This window comes from Juglans regia, chromosome 7, assembly GCF_001411555.2.
Source record: "Juglans regia cultivar Chandler chromosome 7, Walnut 2.0, whole genome shotgun sequence".
NCBI lineage: Eukaryota > Viridiplantae > Streptophyta > Magnoliopsida > Fagales > Juglandaceae > Juglans > Juglans regia.
Genome location: NC_049907.1, coordinates 38582166 through 38602713, shown reverse-complemented (window position 1 = coordinate 38602713; position 20548 = coordinate 38582166). Strand labels below are relative to the sequence as shown.

The 20548-nt window shown below is 37.1% G+C and overlaps 2 protein-coding genes across 3 annotated transcripts; one reads left to right on the top strand and one right to left on the bottom strand.

Annotated features, from left to right (window-relative positions):
* Positions 1 to 772: 772 nt before the first annotated feature.
* LOC109019525 (pre-mRNA-processing factor 19-like) lies at positions 773 to 15266 on the top strand. 2 transcript variants are annotated; one of them, XM_035692167.1, is made up of 18 exons: positions 773 to 905; positions 1013 to 1098; positions 2040 to 2111; positions 2480 to 2542; positions 4923 to 5009; positions 5387 to 5534; positions 5621 to 5742; positions 9650 to 9766; positions 11162 to 11257; positions 11342 to 11401; positions 12198 to 12272; positions 12937 to 13041; positions 13339 to 13455; positions 13539 to 13616; positions 13697 to 13793; positions 14015 to 14066; positions 14642 to 14712; positions 14807 to 15266. In XM_035692167.1, the coding sequence occupies exons 1-18, from the start codon at positions 893 to 895 to the stop codon at positions 14920 to 14922; spliced, it is 1575 nt and encodes a 524-aa protein (XP_035548060.1). In that variant the 5' UTR covers positions 773 to 892; the 3' UTR covers positions 14923 to 15266. The 2 variants fall into 2 exon arrangements, with proteins under 2 accessions (XP_035548060.1, XP_035548061.1); XM_035692168.1 differs by having other exon boundaries at positions 795 to 905; positions 5387 to 5525.
* An 845-nt stretch (positions 15267 to 16111) lies between these two features.
* On the bottom strand, positions 16112 to 20069 carry LOC108990569 (oxidation resistance protein 1-like). The gene is made up of 8 exons (XM_018964569.2): positions 19768 to 20069; positions 18380 to 18807; positions 18206 to 18278; positions 17999 to 18079; positions 17779 to 17842; positions 17271 to 17358; positions 17077 to 17161; positions 16112 to 16327 (listed from the first exon to the last, which is right to left on the bottom strand). Exons 1-8 carry the CDS (start codon positions 19870 to 19872, stop codon positions 16289 to 16291), a joined length of 963 nt encoding a protein of 320 aa, XP_018820114.1. The 5' UTR covers positions 19873 to 20069; the 3' UTR covers positions 16112 to 16288.
* Positions 20070 to 20548: the final 479 nt, after the last annotated feature.

Here is a 20548-nt window from a genome sequence, read left to right as displayed (position 1 = left end):
CCTCTCCCAATTAAAGTACTCCTCGGCGCAGACTTTCTTCGATAGTTTCTCTTGAGTTTGAAAAGCAAACAAATCAATTTTAAATAACTTATAATTGAGAAATTGCCATTACCCTCAATTCATTTACAAGATATTAATGTTTGGTTTGATTTGATTTGATTATCTCTCAGATATTAATGCTTAAAAGGTATAGATTAGGCACACTTTTTTAAGTTTTTCCAAATGTTTTTTTTCCCTAATCAGAATTAGGAACACTTTCAATCAAGAACAGAACAGTTTAGTAGAAATATTTATATTAACTGTTGATAATTTTTCTCCAATAATTTTTTAAATAATAAAATATTATTATTAAGTTTTGGAATAAATAAGTTTTTTAGAATATTTTTTAAGAATAAAATATTATAATTAATAAATAAGTTTTAGAATAGTCCTTGAAGATTCATGCAAGTACTAGACAAATTATTAACTGTTCTGAAGATATTAATGACAAGATATTTTAATTTTTCATTTTCTTATAGACTATAATATTGACATATTTTTATTTTTTAAAAATTATTATATATCCATAAATTATAATTAGACCGTAATTTCAGTTTGGACTGGTCAGGTCGGAGGCCGTACATCCCAAAACTGGTGTCTATTTTTTTTAATAAATATTATTAAAATATAAATTTTTAATATTAATTTGATGTGATTTAAAATGATGAATTATTTATTTTATTTTAAATAAAAATTTAAAACAATTATAATAATTACGTGAAATGAATTGAATGTGCTGTAAAAATAAACTAGTCACAAAAACCACTTCTCTCTCAATTTCCTCTCTTTTTGTTCACTCCTCTCATTTCGGGCGAGACAGGCTCGGAGCGAAACCCTAGCTCTCTCACCTACAATGAACTGCTCAAGTAACTCTATCTTCTCTCACTTTCTCCTTTTCCTTCTGGTATTCAGTTGCTTTTTGGTTATTATTTTCTGATCTCTGTTCTATGTGCGTCTTACTATGCCTGTACAGTCTCCGGCGAAGTGCCGGAAGAGCCCGTGGTTTCCAAGAAATCTGGGCTGCTCTACGAGAAGCGGTTAATCGAGAGGCACATCTCCGTATGTTTGTTTCTCTTTCTTTGTTCTAGGGTTGTCTTTTGCTCTCTCGTTGTTAGTTGCTTAGTTGCTCAGAAAAGCTCGGGGAGTAATGTCTAGAATAAAATTGAGGTTTCAGGATTTTGGGAACTAAAAATCATAAAAATACCAAAAAGGAGAATTTTTTAATTCAGAAAGACTAATTCTATGGCAGATTATGTTTTCCTGGCTAGTAAGCTGAATGTTGGCTCATACTTGGAAGCTGAGAAGGGCTTGAAAGTGTAATTCTTAATCGTTAGGTTAATTGTTTCTGATTTTTTTTCCCACTTGGAGAGCAAATATTTCGGCACAAGTGTGATTTCAATGCTTCATTTCTCCTTTAATTGGTTTTGGGAAGCAAGCTGGGGTTGTGGATTTATTTGCTTATTCACAGAGCTTAATGATTTCCCGGACGCCAACCAGAATTATCAATTTATCAGCCCTAAACTGTGCGGTTTGGGGAGGTAGTTTGGTGCCAAAATGTGATTTCCCTTTGTTTATTCTCATTCTATAGATCTAATTAATCTAAATGGAGAAATACTTGTAAATTTTTACTCCTGTTCTTCACGGCATTTTGGAATGTTTGGAGTTTCCATTCTGTTGTGAAAACAACTTGGGATTTAGGATGGATGGGAAAACTTTTCTTATTTTCTTTCTTCCGTTCAGAACGTTAATACCTTTGCTTCATACTTTTCTACTCTTTTTATAAGTTGAATGGAGGGCTGCTTTTATCTTTTTCATTCCTTTGGTTCAGTATTTTCTTAGTTAATTTTTCCGCAATTTACTTGTTCATGCCAAAAAAACCTTGATATATGTCTTCTCAATAGTGTCTTGTAACTTTCAGTGATTAATTTGCCCCTTTTTTTTTAATTTTATTTTTATAACAGTTCTATTTTGATGAAATACTGCATCTTTATTTTGAATAGGATTTTGGAAAATGCCCAATTACGGGGGAACCACTTGCGCTGGATGATATTGTTTCAATCAATACAGGCAAGGTACGCTTAGAAAGTTTGTATATTTTCTGTTTTTAACATTATAGGAAGCTCGCATGAATTTTTAGTATGGAGGACCTTCCTATCAATAAACTTTATTGGACTCAACCTGCATGAATTTTTAGTATCTTTTTCACCTTCTAGATAGGTGTCTCTCTTATATACCTCCTATGTACTAGAGTTGCACCTTTTGCGCTTATCAGTAAAAATATTTATTACTCATAAAAAATGTTAAAGGAAGTTCGTGCAATTGGATTTGAACCTAGTCATCTTTTACACTGACAAAGAAATGTATAAGCTAGGTAGTTAAGAGACTTGCTGTTAATTGCATTTATCGTGCACTGATGCATTCTTGGTGGCTTGCCATGCAGATAGTGAAGCCCAGACCTCTACAGGCTGCAAGCATACCCGGCATGCTTGGAATGTTCCAGAATGTATGGTGTTTCGGTCTATGACCATATTTTCCTGATTTGTGTTGTATAGATTCTTTTTATATATATATAAGTAAGAAATTTATTAATCCACATAATTAGGCATAGCCCCAGTACAGAGGGAGTATACAAGAGAAATTGCATAGATTCTTTAGATAGCTTTACATGCTGCAGACTCTTGTCCATTTTTCTCAGTTCGTAATACAGTACTGTTCATTAGATTGTGGTTCTTCATTGTCATTAGTTTGTCATGGCTATGAAACTTGGACTCTAGTTTGTTTTTTATGGTCAGTAGATTTTAGACATGCAACTAGTGCATGTATTGATATCATCATCGTAATCTTCATCGTTAATTCCTCTTGTTGAAACTCTATAGCTGTGGTCAGACATGATGGAAAGTAGCAATTACATCATTCAATATGAGGAAAAACAAAAAATTTGGAATTTGGAGATTTTACAATCCTTCTCCCTTTCACTCTCACATACAATTTTGACCTAATGCCAAACTATTATATATTGAAGATACTCATGGAGTTCACATGGTATGTGGGACAATTTCAAAATTAAAAACATGGTTGTCTGCTGTTAAAATCAATGGGCTATCATGTTGGCTTAAATGGTATGGGAGAAGGTAGAACCAAAACTTATGAATCTTGCTAGGGTTTTAAGTGTTTCATGGATTGACTTCACTGATGTAAACTTGCTGTAATTTCTTGCAGTAAGAGAGAAAATTGTAGAAAAAATTGCTTTGTGAGCAAGAAGAGTGAGGTTTTCTGAATGCCCTTTGGGTTGAATGACACCTCAACCCCCTAAAATAAGGTGACCAGTGGGGTCACGGATATGGATGTTTATGAGTGGTACTTTTGTGCGAGACTGCAGGAAATTAAAACAAGAAAAATACCTGATTTTGTCACGTCACAAGATAAGAGATTATGATAGGATATACTTGTCTATATTCTGGTACTCTTTTGCTTATTAGGTGGATCTCTTGTATACTTTATGTGGTACTGGGGTAGCACCCTTTATGACTCTTAGCAAAACTTATGTTACTTAAAAAAAGTCTAATGCTTTGATTGAAAATCTAGGTTTCAACATTCTGTTATATTCCACCTACAATGGAGATTCTAATATAAGTAGTAGTGAGTGGTGGTATTGTTTTGTTTTTTATTCATTGGGACAACCACGTATGTTCATTGTTGCTATCTCTGTTGTTCACAGCACCATCTCTTCAAAATCACCATTAGAATATTGGTTGCTGTATGGTATTTCCATTCTGATTATTGTCTTTGTGACCATCTCCTCAGTGTTGTTCTAGTGCTTTATTGCCACTACTTCCATTGTTGACCCCTCCACTGTTGCCCTAATTACCTCATGACCACCGTGATTTTGTCAACTATGCTACCATCGTCACTATGTTGCTGATGCTGCTGCGGTCTGGTCCTCTATAACCTGTGGCAATGCTGACACAGCATCCGAGACTATCACAATCAGCATGACCACCACTGACATGATTGTTATCAGTATCACCACTGCCACAATAGCTACATGCTGTCATCACTGTCACAAAACCATATCTGTGTCAAGCATTTCAAATCATAGCCCAAATTCCAAGTCTTGTGGAAATGTTGATCAATAATTCATTTATTAGTATATTTCATTGAAATGGCCTTTTTAGTGCAGGCTTAATCTCTTCAGTCACAAGTTCAAATAACTGCATTGGAAAACTAGATCCAGAAGAAGGATAAAAACTGTATTACTTCCAATGAACTCTTCTTGCCACAGAACTAGTAATACACATAATATGGGTCTGAACTAGTTATAAATGTAATATGGGTCTTCAGTTTTTGTATATGTCAAGTATGCTTGAGCTGAATAAGGTTATCGGGTTTTCATATATCTGAAGTAGGCAATGATTGTATAGATTTATTTTATTCCTTGCAATGGTCATAAGCACAAACTGAGTCATCAAGTATAAGGGATTTCTTATATTGGGTTGGATGATACTGTTCATGTTTTTTCTTTCGTATGTGAAACATACCGTCTGCCCTGCAGGCTGCAACGTCCCCTTGTGTTTTTTAATGAGTTGATCATCTATCAAAAGTTTTTGATTAGTAATTGGAAGCTTTATTGACAATAACAATAGGCGTAGCCTCGGTACACGGGTAGTATACAATATCCTTTTCTTCTGATATGGTGTGTGTGCATACTAATTTATGATATCAATTGGGGCTCTAACTTAGCGAGCTATGTCTTGTACCAATTTGTTAAATAATGCTGATTGCTATAGTGGCTTATGTTTTGCACATTGATTCTATCAATTAAGAAGTAATTGAGTTTCTCTTTATTGTCAAGTCATAAGGTATACTCCTCTCTGTGCTTACAGGAATGGGATGGTCTGATGCTATCCAATTTTGCTTTGGAACAACAACTGCATACAGCTAGACAAGAGCTAAGTCATGCACTGTACCAGGTATTAGCAAAAACATTCTTCTGGAGTTGGTTTATTACTAGAGTTTGTTTTTGAGGCTTTGAGGTGAACTTAACTAAGTTGGAATTGCTTCCGGTTGGGAGAGTGGGGAATGTAGCTAGTTTGGCAGATATCCTTGGATGTAGCATGCAATCACTCCAGCTCGCTTCATTTTTCAATACTTTGGGAATTTTTTTTCTTCACTCTTTTCACAATATCTCATACCCGGTTCCTTATCTTGCACATTCCCGTTTTGCTTTTTAAAATCTCTGATGACTCTTGATTGCTCTGTTATGCTTATATCTTATAGATTTAATGCATCTATAACTTCGATGGTTTCATCTAAAATTTGGTCGGTTCAACCTGTCATTTATGGGCAGCATGATGCTGCTTGCCGCGTGATTGCAAGACTTAAAAAAGAAAGGGATGAAGCAAGGTCATTGCTTGCTCAGGCTGATCGGCAGATACCCATGTCAGCATCAGTGGCAGTTACAGCAAACACTCCTTCAATTAGCAATGGTAAAAGAGGTAGATAGTTCCACTATTCTTGGTTTGTATTCTTTTTGTATTAATTTAAATCATAGCTAATTGGGGTTCTGTTAATGCCATTATAGCTGCTGAGGATGAGGAGTTGGGCCCTGGTGGAAAGAGAATACGGGCTGGAATATCTGCTGGTATTATTGCTGAGCTAACTGACTGTAATGCATCTCTCTCACAACAGCGTAAAAAACGCCAGGTATTGCTCGTTTTGATTTAGGGCAGGTTTGGGGGGTGAGATAAGAATTTTGTGTTTTGTTTTAGTGTTTAAAATATTATGTTTTAGTATTATTATTGTGTTGGGATTTGAAAAAGTTGAATTGAGATTTGAAAAAATTGAATTGTTTATTATATTTTGTATGGGGATTTGAAAAAAGTGTAATGATGAGATGAGATGAGAATTTTATGTCTCATCCCACCTCCCAAACCTGCCCTTAGTATTACAGAGATTGTTTTGATTGCCGCACTAGCTGATTTGTTAAAAGGACATTCTCTTTTACTTATTATCTCTTTTATCTATAGTACATTCCTTTTCATTGCTTGGTTAGGGGGAAGGGGAAGGGGAAGGGGAAGGGGAAGGGGAAGAAGAAGTACGGGAGCACAGAGATTCCTTTTCCATTCCCCTCTAGGCCCACCATTTTACATCCTCCCAAAGTTGCGGGGAAATGGGAGGAAGAAGAGAGGAGTGTGTTTCAATGTTTTTAGTCTTGGGGCTCACAAATCATTTCTCTTCTCTCCAGTTCCACCAAAGCAACTAAACACCTAAAGGGACAATAAACATTTTTTTTATAAGTAAAAGGGACAATAAACATACTTTGTTTTTCCTTCCCTATCCCTCCATTTTGCCAAATGTATGTTTTTTTTTTAGGTAAAAGTAAGTTTTATTGATAAAAGAATAGAAACAAAGTACCCAGGAGTATACAAACAGAACATGAAACCTAATTACATCTAGATACTAGTGAGAGATACAAGCAGATCATGGAAAGTATCCTAATTATATCCTAATTACAAATAATGGCCGAAGCCCAAGAAAATAAAGTATTGTAAAAGAATCGCTTCAGCTCCTCCAAAGAACGTTCCATGTCTTCAAAGCACCTCTTATTTCTATCTAGCCATAAGCACCACATAATGCAATGAGGAATCAATCTCCACACAGCAGCTATATGTGAATTCCCCCTAATTCCTGTTCAGCACCCCAGAATATCTCTAACTGTTCTAGGCATAACCCAAGCCACCCTGTCCTATTAAGGATCTCATTCCATTAACACCTTGGCACCTCACAATGTAACATAAGATGATCCACTGATTCCCCATCACACTTACACAAGAAGCACCAATCTACTATGATAAGACCACGTTTTCTCAAATTATCCGACTTGAGGATCTGCCCAAGAGATGTAGTCCATACAAAGAAAGCGATCTTAGACGGTTCTTTACATTGCCAAATGGCCTTCCAAGGAAAATTATGGTCATTAGAAACTCCCAAGAGGGCCTTGTAGAAAGAGCGCACCGAAAAAATCATATAGCGAGTCAAAAAATCATATAGCGAGTCGAAAAATCCAGATCAGATTATCCTCCAACTCACTGCCCATTGCTATTGCATATAGCGAGTCAAAAAATTCAGCAAGCATATCCAGCTCCCAATCATGAACAGCTCTCGAGAAGCTTACATCCCAATGGACCACACCATTAGAAATTACCATTAAGTCAGCCACGACAGCCTCTGTCTCTGGAAATCTGATAAAGTGTGGGAAACACCTGCTTTAGGACCCGTTCACCACACCAAGCATCGTGCCAAAAGAAAACTCTTATCACCTCTTCCAATTGCAAATCTAAAATACTTGGAGAATCTATCCCATCCCACTCTAATATTTTTCCACAATCCAGCTTCCTTAGAACACCAGTCCCACTCATACTCCCATATTTAGCATCTATGACTTCTCGCCATAAACCCTCCCCTTCTTTATGGTATCTCCACAACCATTTCCCCAATAGTGCTCTATTGAAAGCCCTCACGTTACACACCCCCAATCCACCACATTGAATGGGTAAGCAAACTTCATCCCAACTCGCAAGATGGAACTTCATTTCTTCCCCCATCCCACCCCATAGAAAATTGCGAAAGATTTTCTCCATACAAGAGGCCACACTTTCCGGTAATGGAAAGAGGGATAAGAAATAAGTAAAGAGATTAGAAAGAGTGCTCTTGATAAGAGTCAAATGACCACCTTTAGACAAATATATCCGTTTCCACCCAGCCAATTGTCTTTCAATTCTTTGTAACACACCATCCCAGATGGTTTTTGTCTTGAAAGCAGCCCCCACGGTAAGCCCAGATATTTCAAGAGCAGCGAGGCAACCTTGCAACCCAGAATGTTCGCCAAACCTTCAATATTATGTACACTACCCATGGGAACCATTTCAGACTTTGATAGGTTTACCTTCTAGCTTGACACCGCTTTGAAACAAAGTAGTACAACCCTAAAATATTGCAAATTATCAATGTTAGGCTCACAAAACAATAGTGTGTCATTAGCAAATAAAAGATGAGATATGAGAACCCCACCCACTGAAAATCCAGCAAGAAAACCTCCATTCAACGCCGCACGCAACATTCGACTCAATGCTTCCATAACAACCACAAAAATCAAAGGGGAGAGTGGGTCCCCTTGCCAGAGGCCCCTAGAGCTGTTAAAAAATCCTTCCGGTACTCCATTTACCAAAACCGAGAACCGAGCCATAGATATGCAATGCCTAATACACGTTATCCGTCTATCCCCAAAACCGCACCTCCCAAGTAAGTAACACAAAAAGTCCCAATTAACATGGTCATAAGCCTTCTCCATGTCTAACTTGCACAAGAGTCTAGGTAGGCCCTCCTTGATTCTACAATCCAAGCATTCATTAGCTATCAATACCGAATCCAGAATTTCTCTCCCCTTCACAAAAGCATTTTGAGATTTAGAAATAATGCTACTCATAACTGTGTTCATGCGATTAGCGAGCACCTTTGAGATGATCTTATAAACTCCATTTATGAGACTAATAGGCCGAAAGTCCTTCACATCCACATCACCAACTTTCTTAGGGATAAGCACAATAAAAGACACATTAATGCTTTTTTCAAATTTCCCAAAGATGTATAGTTCCTGAAAAACCTGCATAATATCACCACCCACTACCTCTCAACAATCATAATAAAAAGCCATCGGAAACCCATCCGGACCCGAGGCTTTATCCTTGGCCATCCCACGAATCACCTGAAAAACCTCCTCCGACTCAAATGGCCTCTCCGGCCATGTAGAGCTTAGCTGGTCAATAGTCTCAAAAGGCATACCATCAAGTTTGGGTCTACAAGGAGCTGTTTCAGCAAGATCTGTATAAAAATTAACAATTTGATTCTTAACAGCATCAAGATCCGAGTAAACCTGACCTTCCATCTGAATCACCTCGATGGCATTATTTCTGCGATGAGAATTGGCCACCCGATGAAAGAATTTAGTGCATTTGTCTCCTTCCTTTAGCCATAGGGCACGTGATTTTTGTCTTCAAGAAATTTCTTCCATAAGAAACACCTTCTCCAATTCCAAAGTGATGGCTGTTTTCCTACATGAGTCCTCAGCTGAAAGAGGGAGGTGTATCTCCCTTTCCTCCAAACCCCTTAGAGCCTCCAAGAGGGACAATTTTTTATTAGAAATGTGACCAAAGACTTCAATATTCCACCTTTTCAAGTCAGTCTTCAGGGCTTTCAGCTTACCCGCCAAAGTGAAGCTTGGTGATCCCTCAAAGGAGTATGAGGACCGCCACGTCCTCACCTTCTCCACAAATCCCTCGGTTTTCAGCCACATGTTCTCAAACTTAAAATATCTTTTTCCTTCATGAATACCTCCACAATCCAAAACAACGGGAAAGTGATCCGAGCATACTCTATTCAATCTTTTTTGGATCCGAGCATTCTCAAAATTAATATGTTTTTGTTTCGTTTGTTTATAATGACAATGAGGAAGAGTTTAATGATGTATATTGTACTTTAATCATGTATATCAATTACTAATCACTGTGAATTTCCTCTTTCTCCCCCCTTTTCCTGTATGGTTTCTTTTCAGATACCTCCAACAGTGGCTACCATTGATGCTCTAGAGAGTTATACTCAGATTTCTAGTCATCCACTTCACAAAACTAGCAAACCAGGCATTGTATCTCTTGACATCCATTATGAAAAGGTACAGCATTCACTACAATCTATTTTCTTTTTCATACATATCTTATTGTTATATTGGTATTTCATACCGATCAAAAAAAAATATTGGTATTTCATTGGAGTAAGTTGTCATTGGCACTGTGCCAAATAGTTGCCTGAAATGTATTGGCAAGTGCCTCGACTAATGGTTGCTCCGATCCTCTGCTTTGATTTCTTTGCACGTGCTACCTTTTATGTTTTTGGTGCATTATGGTCTTACTACTGTCAAGTATGATCCTGTTGCCAAAAGTGCTACCAGCAAACAAAAGGTGGAAAAAATACAAAATAAGAGTACACGAGTGTTACAGTAAAAAAACTTGGTTTGATCAGGCTATTACCACCTTTTGTGAGGGCAGATCATCAGATATTCTCAAAGAGAATACAGTTCGGTGTGGTCTTTGGGACCCTATTAAGACAGGATTCGCACACTTTGGTTAGGAAACTGTGAGCTTTTTTATGTTTATGTTGTTGTTTACTTATTGGACAGATGTCATACTATATGGGTGGGGCTTAGAAGCTCTTATATACAAGTCATATGGAGGATTTCCCTATGGACATTGGAGCTTGGTCACTAGCTTGCCATATTGTTTTCTTTCTTATTTTGACAGTATACTCCAAAATTTTCCAGTTGATTAAGAGTTTGCTTCAACCTGTCAGGCTGCAGCCTAGTGGTCAAAGTATGGGCATAGAATGAACCATAGATCCAGACATCTTAGGCTTGATTTTGTACTTGGAATTCCCCTGGATTACTGATGGACAATTATAGAGGGTGGGGTCGTGTATTTGGGTTTTTTTCCTGGGGTGGGTCTGAAGGGCCATGCCTTGGTGAGGTTTCACATCATGAACCAATGAAGTCTTGAATTGCTTATCGAAACAAAACGAACAACTTCTATTCTTGGCGCGGAGGTATATGAAGAATGACCTTTGGGTCTGTTTTGTCTAGTGGTTATGACATTGTCTTCTCATGTCGAAGAAAACCATCAGTAAGAGTAACGTGAGCATTAGAATTTTTGGTAGTACTGGTGAACCAGATGGCCGCAGTGGTGGAATCTGGGATGGAGGGCTCGAAGTATTTCTCTAGATCTGGCAAAAGTGAAAGACCTCCTAATGTAATTGGAATGGGGGCTGACCTGACCGTGAATAAGAGTTTGCTTCACGTGTGCATCTGTATGATTGCTGTAACTATTATGTCTGAATTAGGTATTTGGAGCTTGAGTGGAGTTCCATTGCTGCATGTGATTGGATCTTTTGGCTTTTTAAGTTCTGTGCTATTTTTCATTCAACACTCTTTTGGTGCAACAATGATTTTCATTCTAGATGGTGCTGACATTGACTCAAATATGGTTCTGGCTAATGCATTTTTTCCCCTGCTATCTAGGACATAATTGCAACTGGAGGGCTCGACACAAATGCTGTACTTTTTGATCGACCATCAGGACAGATCTTATCTACACTCAGTGGTCATTCCAAAAAGGTTTTGACTTTTATTCTATTATTCAATTGCTGGAGTTGTCCTGTTTTGAAAATCTGTTGGCTGATTAGACATTGCATTTGATAGGTTACCAGTCTAAAATTTGTTGCTCGGGGTGATTTATTCTTAACTGCCTCAGCAGACAAGGTAAGTATTTGGTGTCCAAGTTTTGTAGTTATGAATCATGAATGTTGACATCAACCGGTTCTTAATAAAAGGAAACATTTTTTTCCGAAATTAATTGTTTAGTTATGGGTTTTTCAGACAATAATGTTTGCCTGACCATTAGAAGTGTGTATGGGTGATTTTGTAAATCTTCTTGACTATTATAGATTAAATGTATGTAGAAAGTCTGTACTTATAAAAAGAAATGTAGAGAGCCTGAATTGCAAATATTGACCTGGGTGCCACCCAGAGGAAATCAGTAGGTACTGGAATGGAAAGCTGCAAGTGAAGGTTTAAGCTTTGCTGGCATTGGCTTTTGCCTTTTAAGTTTGAATGTCTCTACACGTGACATTGAATAGCTTTGATAAAAAAAAGAACACCCATATTATTTCTTGAACAGGTGATTTTGCTGCTGAATTATTAGGTGTTTTCCTTGATTCTATTTTGTAATTTGTGATCACGCTGTATGGTGGGTATTTTTGGTGGTGTTGGTCAACTTTTTTAAGTGCACATTTTCTTAGGAGCTCTGATTGAATTTAGGCTTTCCATTTACCAAATACTAAAGGTCTATAGTTAATAAAGATTGCTTTCACTCGAGTCTCTTACAACTTGCATATTAGAATACTACAGTGCTTCCAGCTGTCTTGATGTAACTCCTTGCCATGAGCATTTAAGAATCAATTTCTCGACAAGTTTTTTAAGAATTATTTTAACAATATATGTATTTTTATTCTTTCCTTCTTTTCTAAAATGTTTTTTTTTCTGTTTTTTGCTCAAGACTGTACGTGTGTGGCAAGAGTCTGATGATGGGAACTATAACTGTAGGCACATCTTGAAGGATCATACGGCCGAGGTAAGTAAGCTTATGATTCTCTTGATGTGTTCCTTCACCAATTTCGACACTGGGTGGGTGTAATATGCCTTTCTATGCTTCTTTCTTTTAGCTGTCCTTTGGGAATAGAAGTGGAATTTTCTCATTCCATCCTTGCTTCTCTGAATTTTGTTCTTAAAGTTATAAAAAAAAATTGTTCTTAAAGTTTGGCTACACAATCTAGTCTGCTGCGTTAAACTGTCACTAGAACATGATACCTGTATTTGGTCGTCAGTTTTTATGTGGACATGCTACGTTAAGAGTGGTAAAAATTGAGCTGTTAATGTTGCGGAACTCAACTCTCTCCCCATACTAATTGCGCCGTGTTAGTCATGTTCTTGTTCATCTCACCGAAGGCAACATGATGCATTATTTCTCTTTATTAACTTCACAATTCATCTAGTATTTTTAGATATTTTGTGATCACGAATAAAAGTGTGGCATTATATGCAATGAAATCTTGAATACCATTGACAACAATGTCTTGGTCGAGAGGTGTTCGCAACTGAAGAAGGATGGCATGCCATGCTTAGTTTTCTTTTTCTCACTTCTAGGATATCATATTTATGTCTTGTTGACTGCTATTTAATTATGATTCATGTGCTCTCATGTGATTCAATAATGATATGCCATTTATTTTTCTAAGGTGCAAGCTATTACTGTCCATGCGACAAATAACTACTTTGTGACCGCTTCTCTTGATAGCACATGGTGCTTTTACGAGCTTTCTTCTGGATTATGTCTCACACAGGTCTGTCTCTCTCCATCTCTGTGTGTCTCTCTCTCACATGCACCCACGTGCACTCTTATCTAGTACCTCTATAACCGTGAATAGCAGGAATGATATGTATCTATAAGTTGACATCAATGAAGTCCAGTACACAATCCTATGTATGTTGAGCATAAAATAAATCAATAGAGGTTGCAGAAGAAATAAAGAATTTGAAATGCTTTCAACAATCATAAGATGCCTTGCAAGCATTTGTATATGTATCCCTTTTGCTCCATCTTTTCTGGTGAGTTGAGTTAATTATAATTAGTTCTGCAGGTAGTGGATGCCTCAGATTCTAACGGCTATACATCTGCAGCATTTCATCCTGATGGCCTAATCCTTGGAACAGGCACTTCAGAAGCTGTTGTTAAAATTTGGGATGTGAAAAGTCAGGTGGAACTTGCTCCTTGTATGGCTTTCTATCTTGAAGTTTTTTTAAATTTTTTCTGATTAAATTTTCTTTGATTGGTTTACAGGCAAATGTTGCCAGATTTGATGGACATGTTGGGGCTGTAACTTCCATATCTTTCTCTGAAAATGGCTACTTCCTTGCAGTAAGTTTTCTGCAAATAAATTATTCCCAGTGTATAGAGGTTGGACATATCTTGTTTGATTTCATGTATGAAATGGACAGACTGCAGCTCATGATGGTGTTAAGCTGTGGGATCTACGCAAATTAAGGAACTTCCGTACATTTGCACCATATGATTCAGATACCCCAACAAACTCGGGTATGTAATTTTAATATCTCCATGCCCAAAATAGATGGCTCCATGTTGAGATCAAACATGGTTTTGTTGATCTATTATTACTCTTTCTTGTCTGTTTTGTCCTGTGCCTTTGTGATGGAACTGGGGAGGTTTTAATCCTTTTACTTATTCTACCTGTTTACTGACATGATACTAGTGTTTGAAAAATGTATTTGGTAATGGAAGCTTGTTTCTGCTTGCAGTGGAGTTTGACAATAGTGGATGTTACCTTGCAATCGCCGGATCGGATATAAGGTGGGTGTTAAAAAACTCCACAACTACTGGGCTTTGATAATATTTAAACTTATTGAATCAATTTCAAATCCAATTTCGCTGAGTCTGGAAGATGTTTTTTTTTTTTTTTTAAATGAATCATCTCTAATATTGAATTAGCTCGGGCTATTTTGATGTATGCTTTCAGTCATTTCTACAAACAGCCTCTAGTAAGTAACTGGAAGGAAATTCATGGCATGCCAGGAGCTCCTTTAGCCACATTCACTCTCATCTTTTCCCTCTATCTGGCCTTATTTGCCCCCTTATTCTTCTATGGTGGGAAGAGTAGTTGGGCCCACATCACAGCATTTTCATGAATTAATCCCAACCTAGCTGATTAGTTAGCAGGTTCATGTGAGAAACCTGACATCTCTATTTTAACCCAAGTCTTAAGATTCAGTTTCTAGCCTTGACTTTAGCAACCCTTCAACCACCTTTTCTTGGCAACCACTTGAACTGTCACTTAGTCATCTTTCAGTGCTAAATGCTGTTTTGCTTCTGTAGTTTTGTGATTTTTTGCAGCCATGGAAACTAATTTGGGGATTGTGCTTCTGCAGAGTTTACCAAGTTGCAAATGTTAAATCAGAATGGAATTGTATCAAGACCATACCTGATTTATCTGGCACAGGTTCTCTAAATTTGGGCCCCATTTTTTTTTTTTTTTAATCAGTGGCTCTTACCTGTCAATCCTTGATGTTCGGTCTGTTCTGCCCTTATTTCAGGTAAAGCAACCTGTGCAAGATTTGGTCCGGATGCAAAATATATGGCAGTTGGATCAATGGATAGAAACCTCCGCATTTTTGGCCTGCCTGGTGAGGATGGTCCATTAGAATCATAGAGCACCCTTCAAGTTGCCCTATGCAGGAAGTGGAATCTTGGTATTTCCTGCTGTTTCTGTTACTGCTACTTGTAATTCATTGGCTGAACTGAATGGTAGAGATTTCATTAATTATATTAGTGTAGGCGCTATTCTCACGTTCCTCTCCATTGAGCAGAGAGTACCCTTGAGCATTCTGCATCGTTCTTGTGAGGTGCGGTGTCAAACTGAGCTGAAAATAGTCATATCTGTCGGCCCATAATCCCATGTCATCATAACTTTCTAAGCGCGTCTAATCTCCTGTATTATCATTTTTTTTTCTATTAACTTTTGGTAATGAGATTTTGCCCTTATTGATTAGCGTTTGAGTTGACCAACATTATTATCCGTGTGTTCAAATGTGGGGTAGCTGATGCGACATTGTTTTGAAAGCTGTTCACATTCGATGCTTTTTTGTTATAAATTGGTACACTGACAAGGTTAAGCAATTTAGAACGGCTTCTAGACCAAGTCTGGCATGCTTGCAATTCATGGTATTCATTATTAACGATGTGGGATGGGCATTCCAAAGTTCAGTTTTTCAATCGAAACAACCTTGTTAATCATGAATGATCAAACTTACAATGGCATTGGATGCCGAGATTCATGCCCAAATCGCATTCCCACGCCCACGGTATGTTTACGGTCACTACATCAAGAGTTGCGGGCTGTATAGAAATTGCTACTTCAGGTCAGCCCTATTAACCATCAGTCGGTGGCTTTGTACTGTTGTAAAGCAATTAGAACTGAATGTTTGAACAGCAGCAGCAGTTAAACAAGCCTTAAATAAAATATTATTAAAATATATTAATATTATTTTTATTTTAAAATTCAAAAAAATTTATTTGTTTATTTTATTTTATGTAAAAATTATAATGATTAGATGATATGAGATGAAAATAACTTAGAAAAGAAACGAGGCTGTTATCCGTACTCTCAACCATTTTCTTTCACGACTTGGCGTCAGTCACCAGTTTGGAGCATTTTATTGTGACCAGTCTCAGTCGTTTTGTTCGCAAGAATATTGTTTACACCCAAATGATCTCTGCCACTTCGTATCCAGTAACTTCTACAACACCAGTAGCTCTGTAAATTCATTTTTTTTAATGGAAAAAAGATTATTTATTCGGGCGTGAGTGATCAAGCACCATCTACTGCCAAATCGATCATGTGGCCAGAAAGCAATTTTTAATTAGTTTAGAAATCTACCAATTCACCAAATGGAAAATCCCTCATCTGAGATCATCATCATACCTCTCCTTTAAATAAAAAAGGAGGCAAATTTAATGTAAATGAATAAAGAATAGGATCATAATAGATTAAGAAAGACAGATCTGGGAGCCTCATCTTAGGTAAGGTAATGCGATGCATGCGTAAAACCCCAAAGCTGCAAAAGACACAACAAGACTTGCATTAAAATCTCTTCGGGTATATAAATTGAAACGAGAGTAAAGTTTAATTTGCAGTTGAGAACATGACTCTGCTTTTGTAAATGGAACAACAGTTCGAAAGAGCTAACATAGGTATGATTTCTATATTTCTTTCATCAAAATGAAATTCCACATGGTTTTGAGAAGTAAATCCATTTTACTGGAGCTAACCAGAGTTGGCATTCTAGCAAATTGCTGCTCGTGTACTACTGTTCCACTTCATTTGTGATTCACCTTATCTCAACACCTAAAAACAATATTTGTCTTACCCTTGTTACCGGTTGTCTGATTTTAGGGATCCTAAAGTTGTGTTTCTAGTCGGCCACATCAGCCACTACACTACAAATGGTTTTAGTAGACAGAAAACCTGTATAATTTAATGGATGGAATGGATTTCAAATATGCATAACATGACAAAGTAACTGTATTATAGGATACCCTGATTTGGAGCAGGTTGGTAAGTTTAACAAGATAAGTAAGGAGTATGAAGGGGGTTGAAGTGGGAGGCAGCAGCCAATACTCAAATCTTTCTTATGAACTACAGTGGATTTATAACTAACAAGAGCATCGACCAATATAAAGGACAAGCCAGAGAAAAAAAGCGTCCCACTCACCAGACAAGGAAGCAAAACTAAAAGTAACAATGTGAAACAGTCACTGGAAGCTAACAATGTACAAGACAGAGTGGTTAAACATCAGGCATTACCTCAACATTCTTCAAATCAAACTCTTGGTTATGAGCCAAGCACAAGCTCCCAAATGTTTCACACGGTCCACTGGTTCCACTTAACCTTTTCACAGAGTTCACAAGCATGAGAAGAGAATCTACTTAACCGCTGGTGCAAATTAAAATTTTGAATTTGACAATTCCAAAGAAGAATATTCAAAGAAACAACTTACAGATCTCCATCCAAGCACAAGGCAAAGTTACCACCGCCACCAAATGCTAGTAAGTCATTCAAACACAAGTAATAATATCGATTGGCTCCTACACACAATTTTGACATGATGTCATTTTAGGCAAAAGAACGGCCCATTAAAGGCTTCTCAGGCATTGCAATACGTTTTTCTTTGATTTTAAGGTGTACTAGAGTTCGTTTAAGACTTTGGTCATTCTTCCCATTCAATGTTCATAAATTCCATGACATCCATATGACAACGAGCATTGATATGGGCAACTCTTAAAGGAACGGCCCTCTTAATGTAGCAGTTGAAGACTGCCAACCAAATCCAGGCTTGAATAAATGTCCCAATTAACATCTTAGTAAATTGGGTATCCTGTCTTCCTATTACCAAACATTGAGGGGTCCAAAAAGGCAACCAAATACTTGGCTCTACCACCTATTCACATGCATGATGCAACTCATGAGAGCAAGCATTACACATGTGATTGAATCAAGGTCCTTACCAGTTGGTCTAAATAGTCTCGGTTCGCCATATATGGTTGTAAACACAAATGTTTGGTTTGTTCCCTATCACAAAAAAAAAAAAAAATCATGCTTCAAATATTGAAAGAGAAAATTAGAGAGACAGACCCAGATAGATGAAATATCAAGGAGATAGCCACTTCATCAAGAAGACATCTATCAAAGATTAATATCAATAATGATTATAACATGTTAACTTACTAGGTATTTTCTCTTTGTTGTAGGTTTCAAGGGACATTCCAGCAACCCACCAAACACAGCGCCTTGCCTATCACCAGCAATCTAGAAGTTGTACATCACAATTACATCAGCTACCATTACTAAAAAGTGAATGTATATATAGAAGATAGGTAATCTCCAAATTGTATCACCACACGAGATCTCATTGGAACTTAGATATTAGCGTACCAGCAGACAAGGGCCAGAAAGGTCAGCACTCTTGCGAATAAGTGTACGCAGTGATATACCATGTTTCAACGTACTGCCCTTCAGTTGAAAGAACCGATATCGAATCAAGATGTGAATACAAGGATACATAACTGCATTTACTGCAGAGTGTATAAGCTTTTCATCAAAACTGACCTGTACAGCAACACCCATTGGCATCCTTTGACAATATTAGGAAGGGAAGACAACAAGAACTCATACAAATCTGTGGAAATAAAAGCAGACTCATCCATGAGATAGGGTAAAGGCTTCTGTGGACTTTTTTGATCGGTTGCATCTTCAAACCCTTCAGACCCACTAGTGCTCCTTCCTGAAGTCAGTTCTTCATGATCTTCTTGATTAATTGGTGTTACCTTCTTGTCATATGTTGGACTATATTTTACATAGTCGTCCAAGGATTCATCTAGAGCTTTAAAGTTCGCATTTCTATGTTGAGCAGGGTGTGCTTGAATTGGTTTGAGACCATGTTGATGCTCATTTGATCTCGATCCAAAGCCGGCTGAAGGAATAAGGTAAGAAAAATATGAAGACAAAGATTTCTCCCCTTTAGAACAAGGCCTGGCCTACACATTCATAAACCTCAAATCATCATGAAAGTAAATTACACATTCAAAATTCAAATAGAATACGAGAAAATCAGTCACTTCCAATTGGAATATACAGCAAACAAGGAGGAAGATGCTTTTTTCATGAATTGTTTCCAAACAAGCGAAAGAATCAACTTGACTAATCCATATAGTTTTAAAAGACATATTTGAGTTGAAACTTTGCTTTTTAGTCATAAACCTCATCTCTATCTTTCTCTCTTAAAGAAATAAAATTTTCACATACCCTGCAATCAAAACCCAAAAGATTTTTTTTTTTTTTTGGATTGGTAATCAAGAAGTTTTATTCATAAAAATATGCAAAGCCCAAGTTCACAAGGAGTATACATGAGAAATACCTAACTAGAAAAGTCATGGACATTTAGTCCGGGACAAACAATGGCCCCACCCAGAAGAACAATGTTTTAAAGAAGAACACTGAAAAATTTAAAAGAATCCATTAAAACAATAGAAAACAGTGGAGTACTAATTAAGAAGCTAACTTCGTCTACAGCCTAAAAACCACATCCGTTCGAAGATCATATAAACCTCATTTCCTTCTAGTGTGTGCACAGGAATAACTCCGACAACAAAAATTACACGCCTGGTTTTTTAATAGTAGGAATGACTCCAACAACCAAAATACCCAGTTTTGGCAGTTATCTTGATAATTAAAAAGATTTTTTTTTTTGGGAGGGGTAAAAAAGAAGCTAGATTTAACGACAATTCAGCAAACACTAGTTGACAAATAAATAAATAAATAATCCGTCTCCACATTGGATCTCAATCGATCAATAGCAAGTTCACCCAAATTCAATTTCAACTGAAGAAACTCCAATTCTTTCAGGCACCCAGATCTAACTTTTCCAGATAGCCAACCTTACAATCAGGCTCAACTATTTACGTGTCAAAGAACAAAAAATAAAGAGGAGAGATTACCAGAGGGGAGGGAGAAGAGGAGGACGAGGACGAGGACGAGGAGTTGGGAGAATCGGCGAAGAAACGGGAGAGCCTATCCGTCACTCTCTCTTTCAACGCGTACATAATGAGTGTCGTGATTTAGACGATGATAGCGAATCGGTCTTGGGGTGTTTTTCTTCAAGACATTCGAGTTTTTATGTGTTTTAACGTTATCGCTTTTGCATTGGGGAATGGAAGAGGAGGGGAAAGCAAACAGGGAAATGTCGGTGGAAGGGGAGGGACGAGTGGTACTAAATACTAATGGCAGGCAGCAATCAACGGAAATTTGGAAAGTTAGGGGCGTTAAAGGTTGCGTTTGGATGTTGAAGTGAGTTGAGTTGAGTTGAGTTGAGATAATAAAATATTATTAAAATATTATTTATTATTATTATTATTATTTTGAGATTTGAAAAAGTTGAATTGTTTATTATATTTTGTATTGGAATTTGAAAAAATTGTAATGATGAGTTGAGATGAGTTGAGAGGAATTGTGATTCCAAACGAAGCTGATCTTGTTCGTTTATGCGCGCGTCTCTGTTGAATTTTGACTTCCGATACTGCTGTTGGCCGCTGGCTGAGGCATCCTATGCTTTTGAGGTTTTCTTTTTTCTTTTTACTTTTTGTTTTCCTTCTAAACAAACACATATTGCAGAGTAAAATATAAATAATTGTATGTACGTCAAATTATAAAATTATAACCCAAGTTTTCACGTTTATATAATTTAAGGCCTTAGTTTCTAGTTTTTGTAAGATTGATATT

Bases quoted from the DNA above. Each gene is read 5' to 3' on its own strand.
- LOC109019525 (XM_035692167.1), top strand. The intron at 13,042-13,338 runs GTCTGTCTCTCT...TTAGTTCTGCAG, and splicing joins CTGGATTATGTCTCACACAG to GTAGTGGATGCCTCAGATTC. The intron at 13,456-13,538 runs GTGGAACTTGCT...ATTGGTTTACAG, and splicing joins TTTGGGATGTGAAAAGTCAG to GCAAATGTTGCCAGATTTGA.
- LOC108990569 (XM_018964569.2), bottom strand. From the start codon at position 19,872: ATGTACGCGTTGAAAGAGAGAGTGACGGATAGGCTCTCCCGTTTCTTC. The intron at 18,279-18,379 runs GTCAGTTTTGAT...ACTGAAGGGCAG, and splicing joins CAATGGGTGTTGCTGTACAG to TACGTTGAAACATGGTATAT. The intron at 17,359-17,778 runs GTAAGGACCTTG...AATTGTGTGTAG, and splicing joins GAGACTATTTAGACCAACTG to GAGCCAATCGATATTATTAC.